An 8,079-nucleotide genomic window follows, 5' to 3' on the forward strand; every position below is an offset into this window, starting at 1 on the left:
GCAGTTGTGCCACCATCACCACTAATTCCAGAACATTTTTATCACTCCCAAAAGAAATCCTGTGTCCATTATCAGTCATTCTCTATTCCCTCCTCCCTTCAGACCCAGCAACCACTAATCTACTTTATGTCTCTATGGATTTGTCTTTTCTGCATATTTCTTGTAAATCATACAATATATGGCCTTTGGTGTCTGGATTCTTTCTCTTAGCATAATATTCTCAAGGTTCATCCATGTTATAGCATATATCAGTACTTCATTCCATTATTGCCAAATAACATCCTGTTGTATGAATATACCATATTTCACTTATCCATCAGTTGGTGAACATTTTGGATGTTTCCATTTTTTTGTCTGTTAAGAATAATGCTGCTATAAACATTCATGTACAAGTTTTTGCGTGGACATACGTTTTCATTTCTTTTGGGTATTTACCTAGGACTAGAATTGCTGGGTCATGTGGTAACTCTGTGTTTAAATTTTTCTGGAATTGCATAACTGTTTTTACAAAGTGGCTACGCCATTTTACATTCCCACTAACAATATATGAAGATGCCAATTTCTCCACATTCTCACCAATGCTTGTTTCCATCTTTTTGATTATATAAACATTCTAGTGAGTGTGAGGTGGTATCTCATTATGGTTTTGATTTGCGTTTCCCTAATGACCAATGCTTTTGAGCATCTTTTCATGTACCTGTTCATATTGGTCATTTGTGGTGTCTTTTTTGGAGAAATGTCTATTCAAATCCCTTAGCCATTTAAAAAAACGGATTATTTGTGTTTTTATTATTGAGTTGTAAGAGTTCTTTATATATTCTGGATACAAGTCCCTTATGAGATATGTGATTTGCAAATATTTTCTCCCATTCTTTTGGCTGTCTTCTCATTTTCTTGATGATGTCCTTTGGAGTACAAAAGTTTTAATTTTGATGGGTTCCAGTTTATTTTTTTCTTTGGTTGCTTGTGTTTTTGTTGTCATATCTAAGAAACCATTGCTTAATCCAAGGTTCATGAAGATTAATGCTTATGTTTTCTCCTAGGTATTTTGTACTTTTAGCTCTTACATTTAAGTCTGTGATTTCATTTTAAGTAATTTTTATATATGTTGTGAGGTAGGTGTCCTACTTCATTCTTTTTTTTGGGTAGGAAAATATTTTTTTATTGAGATGTAATTGACATATAACATGAATTAGTTTTAAGTATACAACATAATGATTTGAGATTTTATATATATATATATATATATATATATATATATATATATATATATATATAGTGAACATAGTAAGTTTACATTACCACACATAGTTACAATTTTTTTTCTTGTGATGAGAACATTTAAAATCTTTCTTAGCAAGTTTCAAATATGCAATACGGTATTGCTTATAGTTACTGAGCTGTGCATTGCATTCCAGGATTTATTAATCTTGTAACAGGAAGTTTGACAACCTTTACCTTTTTCCCACCCACACCCCCCACCTATGGCAACTACCAATTTGTTCTCTATGAATTCTAGATTCCATGTTTAAGTGAGAACATATGTATTTGTCTTTGTCTGACTTATTTTACTTAGAATGCCCTCAAGGTCCATCCATGTTGTCACAAATAAATGGCAGTATTTCCTTCTTTTTTTTTTTAAGACTGAATAATATTCCATTATATATCTATATCTGTATCTCTCTATATAGATCACAATTTTTTTTTTTCATTCATCTGTTGAAGGACACTTAGGTTGTTGCTATACCTTGGCTATTATGAATAATGTTGCAGTGAATGAACATGGGAGTACAGATATCTCTTTGAGATTATTATTTTGTTTCTTATTCATTCTTTTTCATAAGGCTATCCAGTTGTCCCAGCACCATTTATTGAAAAGCTTTCCCATTGAATTGTTTCTTGGCACCCGTGTTGAATATAAACTGATCATAAATGTAGTGGTTTCTTTTGGACTTCTGTTTCACTCCATATCTTTAAAAATGGTATTTATGGCTCTGGCACTTACTGTGTGACCTTCACAGTTGGTTAACTCTTTGTCCCTTATATTTCTCACCTTTAAAATGAGTAATAAATAGTAAGTATTTCATGGTGATATTGTGAAGATTAAAGGAGATAATATGTGGGAAGTTTAAATATGTTTAAACAGCACTGGTTTGTAGAAGCACTCAGTATGTGTTAGCTAGTGCCATCATTATCACTACCATTGTCACCATTGTCACTATCAGCATTAGCATCATCATAAAACTTAAGTGTTATTTTCTAAGTTGTATGTGATTTACCTCCTTTGCTGGATTGTAAACTCTGAAATTAGATCCATGTTTAATGTGTAAATGTGATTGATAAGAGTGAGATAGGACAGATGGCAAAGAGGATTGAGGTAAACTCTTGAGAAACACTTAGATTTAGGCACTTTTATTACAGTAGACTAAATGATTTTAAAAAAAAATGCACTTAAGGAAAATACTAGAGTCTTTGTTTTAGGATAATTTTGGAGTAAGGGGGTTAGATGGAAAGTTCTGTAATTAGTTAGGTGTATAAAGTGGTTCTGGAATAGGAGTCATGTATATGTATTGAGATATCTATCTATCTATCTATCTATCTATCTATCTATCTATCTCCTAGTGTTTAGGGACTATGAGTCTTTTTCTTACTTTGTATAATGTTTACTCCACTATCCTTAGCATTGCTATTTTTAGAGTGCTGAGCAAATGTTGGCAATTTCCAAATTTTAGTTTAGTATCAGTAATCACCCCCATTTAGTACTATGTGAAAAATATACTAGAAATGGTATAACTCATTTATTCTCTAAAATTTAGCCACGTTTATTTAAGGTAAGTGCATATGTATCTGGTAGTGATTTGAGTGTTAAAAGTGCTTAAAAAAGAACTCCAGTTCTCTTTTGCCCTCCCCCTTTTGCATTCATACTGTTAGTATGTGACTTACATTTTCTAGGTTAATTGTGAATTTATATAATTGATAACAAAGCTTATGATTACTTTCCTAGTGCTCTGCTTTAGGTAATAATTTCTGCATTCCTAGAGTTTTTAATTAAACAAATATACATGTTATTGCTTTGAAACCCCTCTTATCATAGTTATCAGTATCAATTTTTTATTGTGAAGTGAAAGAACCAAGTATTTTGGTAGCCCGTTCCTTTCATTATGCTTAAAGTTTTCTTCTGATGTTTTAAAATTAAGTTTCCTGGATCCCCTTTTCCCACTCTGGTGATGCCTAATTACTAGTTCGTCTTATATTTTAAAATTTTGATATGATTATTTTTCCTAGATGTCGTTTGTCAGAGTGAACCGTTACAGTCCCCGGGGTGGAGGAAGGAAAGCACTGAAAATAAAGAAGAAGAAATCGTCAGTGAAGCAAGAATGGGATGTAAGTCTATGGGGGATAATCGGCAATGTAACATTACTCTGAGGAATGGCCCTAGTCACCCTGAACAGTGAACAGTGCTCTGGATGGGGCTCAGTATGTGGGATGGGTTTCTGGGCATGTTACATCCTAAGTCTTGGAGGGAAGAGCAGAATCCTTTTGGGGTTTTTTTTTGTTTTTTTTTTTAGAATACATGTGTTGAGGCTATAATCTCTACTTCCTTTGAAGAACTGGAATTTTAAGGGGGTGGGGAGTGTGTTTTAAAAAATTCCCCCCACCTCCACTTTGAGAATTCACTGCTTTAAGGCCACTCTAACTGACCTGTGTCATTGACATCTGAATTTTTTGGGTACTTTTTTAGATTTTCCCATAGCAACCAATGATGCCATAATCATGTGAGTGGCATTTTTGGCTGAAAAAGTGGGTGATCTTTGCCCTCTTACCCCTCAAATTGTTGCTTACCTCCAGAGGTCGGTCACTTTCAGTACAAAGGTTGTCTTAAGGTACAAAACAAGTCTCAAGTACCTGGGACATGATCCATGGCTTCTACCCTAAATACTGCCTGGTGGTGTTACCAAGGGGGTTTTTAGTTTTTGTAGCCTGGTACTTGGGTTTGGACCATGAGACTTTCCGTGCCTGTCCATTCTGTTGTGGGGAGTAACTAGCCAGGGACTAGTTTGGACCTCAGGATTCTTTTAGACTTGCAATCTTCTGGGTTGTGACTAACCATTTTTGCCAGTTTTCCTGGACAAACTGATGGCCTTTGGAAGTGGGACAGGGATTTCTCTGTGTTTAAATTGCTTGATTGGCTATAAAATATTATAAGGGTGTGATTCTAAGGGTGTGGTTTAATCAGAGTGAAACCAATTAAAAGGAAAAAAAGTGCACATGATAACGTAAGTATTGTCCTCTTCTGAGAGATTACTCTGAAGTTCAGTATTTATCCTGATATGCTTCTTTTGCTGAAAAGATAATGGAAACCCATCGTTTGAAATGGCATCAGAACATTTCTCATTTACTTTTTATTATCTCCAGTGCTGGAGAAATCTTTGTGTTTTGAAGGTAGACTGAACTTGAAAGTAGCTACAAGTCATTTGGAGTGAATGGTAAATGAAAGAGGAGAAATCAAACTGAATAATGCTGTTTTGATAAGAACAGTGAAATGTTTTCTGAAATGGCTTGTAAATTAGATTTAAAGGCAATTTCAAGAGGAAATAGTTTTAAGTGGCAGTATTATTAATGAAATCATATTTTTTTCCCATGAGAACTAATTCCAAGCATATCACATATGCCTGAATTCTATTATGATTACTAAAAACAATTCTCATAATCTTATAGTTGCATCTTGTACTTTTCTAAATCAATGTGAGAGGAATAACAGTTTTAGTATAGAAACACCTTGAGCTAAATATAAACTATGGAGGAAAAGTTAAGCCTTTGAATAATGTATCAAAAGCTGTTTCACAGACTCAGCTCTCTATATTTCTCTTAGAAGTAAAACTCTGACTTGTTTTACTTTCTGCCTTACCCAATCTGTATAGTGAAATGGCTGAAATAATTTCAGAAAGGGCCAAACAGCAGGGCTGCTACTGAAAGTTGTCTGGGTAAGGCGATGCACTGCACAACTCCAAGGGGATACGGTTTACGCAGACTAGAATATTAAAGGTACCTCCTGGAGTGGAGCCGTGTGGGAGCCCTGCCATGTTGATTTTGCGCCTTTTTACTTAAGTGACTATTTTCACATTTTATGAAATTATACAGACTTCATCTCTTATTATGATAGGCTCTATGCTTACAGTGTTTGCGTGGTCACAAATTGCGCCTCTCTATAGTGATCACAGTTTATCTTTTAGGAATCTTTAGAAGTGCCTCTTTCCATGGAATACCATTTGAAAACTACAACTTTAGCCAATACTCATTTGAATTATATACTACCTTGTTTTATTCATTGTTTTAATATAATGTATGCCTGCTTAGTGAATTTTGAGTCCTTATTTTCTTTAAGACACCTAAAAATAGTTGGTTATTTTCTATAAGACACCTAAAAATAATCCATATTAACATTTAAATTGAGAATACTGGTTCCTGGAAAGAAAAGTTTTTTTGGTCCCAGGATTTTGAATTCGTTTCCAGCCATTAAAATCCAGTACAAACTCATACCTAAATACACACAGATGAATAATATCTGTTGATAGGCATGATAAAACTTTCTGAGAAATGTGAAAAAAATTTGGTGAGAAGTTTGAATAATGAAACTAATATTTTACTTTAATTTAAATACATACATTTATTTTATATATTATATAAAAATATAAAAATTGTATTTCAATTTAAAATAGAAATTTTATCTTCCTAAAATGTGATGATCAAACCCCTTAATTCTTCAAACAAAAGTTTCTTGGAGGGTAGCATACATTATTAAATATAGTCTTTTAACAGATCCATCTGGCATATAAAAGAAAAAAGGTACAGAAGTTTAAACTAACGAAAGGCAGCCTTTGAAAAAAATGAAAAGAAATCTTATAAAAAAATAAATACTGATTTCAAATAGCTTTTTAACTTAGTCTAAAGAGAATTTTTCTTTTAAGAAAATTACTGAAAGAAACTGAGTAAACTTTAAAAGTCATATTTTTAAAAATCCAGTAAAGACTAATATTTTATATGAAACCTTTTTTTTTCTTTAAAGAAAATTTATCTTTTTTGCAGAATACTGTGAATGATCTAACAGTTCATCGGGCAACTCCTGAAGATCTGGTAAGTTTAATATCAAAAGCTAAGATTGTTCAATGTTTTATTTGATATTCAGTTTCTTACTTCAGAATAGAAACTGAAAGTACTTCTTGGAAGTTGTTCAGTTATATTCAATCTTGCTCGTGTCTATATAAAATAAAAAAACATGTCTTCTGGACTTCCTGATTCTACCTAAGAATATCAATTAGTATGTATTAGAATATCATTTAGGTTTATTTTGTTTTGTTTTTTTAGCTGAGCCATCCTGCCACCTGTTGGCAGCTCAGCGGCAGCGCAGCTCAGGCCGGGACTCGAACCGCTATTGCTCAGAGCTCAAACTTTTGAGTGAGCTCTTAACCACTGAGCCACTTGGCCGGCCCTAGGTTTGTTTTACATTTCAAGTCTGTCTAGTGCAGTATTGCCCTGTGTACATCTATTATCTTTTCTTATCTACAGATATCTTCAGCATTATTTACTATTACTTTTCTATACAAACATACTGGTCTAGTTAATGTAGTAATGAACAGGCCATATGTAGTTCCGTATTTGAGCCCCAATTCATGCTATTTTCCTTACTTGAAACAGTTTCCCTACCTTCTCTACCTTTCCAAATCTTTTTTTTTAAAGATTTTATTGGGGAATTGAGGAAGGGGAACAGCGGTGGGAAATTGGGGAAGGGAAACAGCCAAGTTGTTGTCCTTCAATCTTGGTAGTGGAGTGTGCAGCTAGCTCAGCACAAGTCCAGTTGTCATCCGGCTGCTTGTTGGCAGCTCAGCGGCAGCTCAGGTCGGGTGCAGCTCACTGGACCATGTGGGAATCGAACCAGTGACCTGTTGCTCAGAGCTTGTGCTCTTAACCAAATGAGCCACTCGGCCGGCCAACCTGTCCAAATCTTACTTTACGAGGTGAATGTTTAAATAAAACTTTAAATAAAACTTACTTTACAATATGGTGAATATTTAAATAAAAAAATTTATTCAAGTAAAAGACACATTGCCATAATTCCTCTCAAAATACTCCCCCTCACTTTGAACACACTTATCCCATCATTATTGCAACTTTCTGAAGCAGTTCTGGAAGTCCTCGTTCATGAGTGTCTTTATTCGCGCTGTCATGGCTGCCTCGATGTCCTGAATCATTTTGACTTTGGGAAAGAGCCAGAAGTCGCACGGTGCCAGACCCAGTGAATAAGGTGGTTGAGGGCACACCATAATGTTTTTATTTGACAGAAATTGCTGTATACCAGAAGCGATGTGTGACACAGCATTGTCATGATGGCGGATGATTTATAGCACACTTTAAAACACACCTTCTCTCAATCGTAGCTCATACCAGACTGACTACACTGAACAAGTTGAAACTTGTCACACTGTTATTAAGGTTCGATGCACCGCTCCGCATATTGAAGATCCCTGCCTTTCCTTTGGATGGCATTCAACAGCAGCATTCACCATATTTGTTGATCACAATGGAAAGGCTCCGTGTCACACATTGCTTCTGGTACAGTAGTTTCACTGATATACATGCTTATCCTTATGCCAGCACCACACTGTCTTGAGTATTATAGCTTTGTAGTAAGTTTGAAGTCCTACTTTTTGACGCTGCCCAACCTGTGGTATCTCTTCTGAATTATTGTACTTACTACCTACATAAGTCATTGAGTATATGCCATCTAATACATGTTGTTGACCTTTATATGTATATCCCAGTCACCCTGAGCAGATTATTAGTGCTTCTAAGGGATTGGAACCATATCTTCTATGTCTTTGTGGACCTAGTAATCTTAATCCAGATAGATACTCATTAAATGTTTGTTGAGGATAATAGTGACACTCGACTGACTTAATTTTTATTATGAAAATTTCAAACTCAAGGGAAAGCGCAGACAAAATTATAAAGCACTCCCATATACTCTTTACACAGATATAATGATATTAAAACTTTATATAATTGCTTCATTTATCATAC

The 8,079-nt window shown here is 34.5% G+C and overlaps 1 protein-coding gene across 1 annotated transcript in view; it reads left to right on the forward strand.

Annotated features, from left to right (window-relative positions):
- The window catches only part of SPICE1 (spindle and centriole associated protein 1), a 63,873-nt gene that overhangs the window by 9,519 nt on the left and 46,275 nt on the right, over positions 1–8,079 (forward strand). The window contains exons 2-3 of the mRNA XM_019652226.1: positions 3,286–3,384; positions 6,088–6,135. Coding sequence (XP_019507771.1) covers positions 3,286–3,384; positions 6,088–6,135 — 147 coding nt within the window. The remainder of the gene's footprint in view (positions 1–3,285; positions 3,385–6,087; positions 6,136–8,079) is intronic.

The sequence above is a fragment of the Hipposideros armiger genome, unplaced genomic scaffold, assembly GCF_001890085.2.
Source record: "Hipposideros armiger isolate ML-2016 unplaced genomic scaffold, ASM189008v1 scaffold_176, whole genome shotgun sequence".
NCBI classification, from domain to species: domain Eukaryota; kingdom Metazoa; phylum Chordata; class Mammalia; order Chiroptera; family Hipposideridae; genus Hipposideros; species Hipposideros armiger.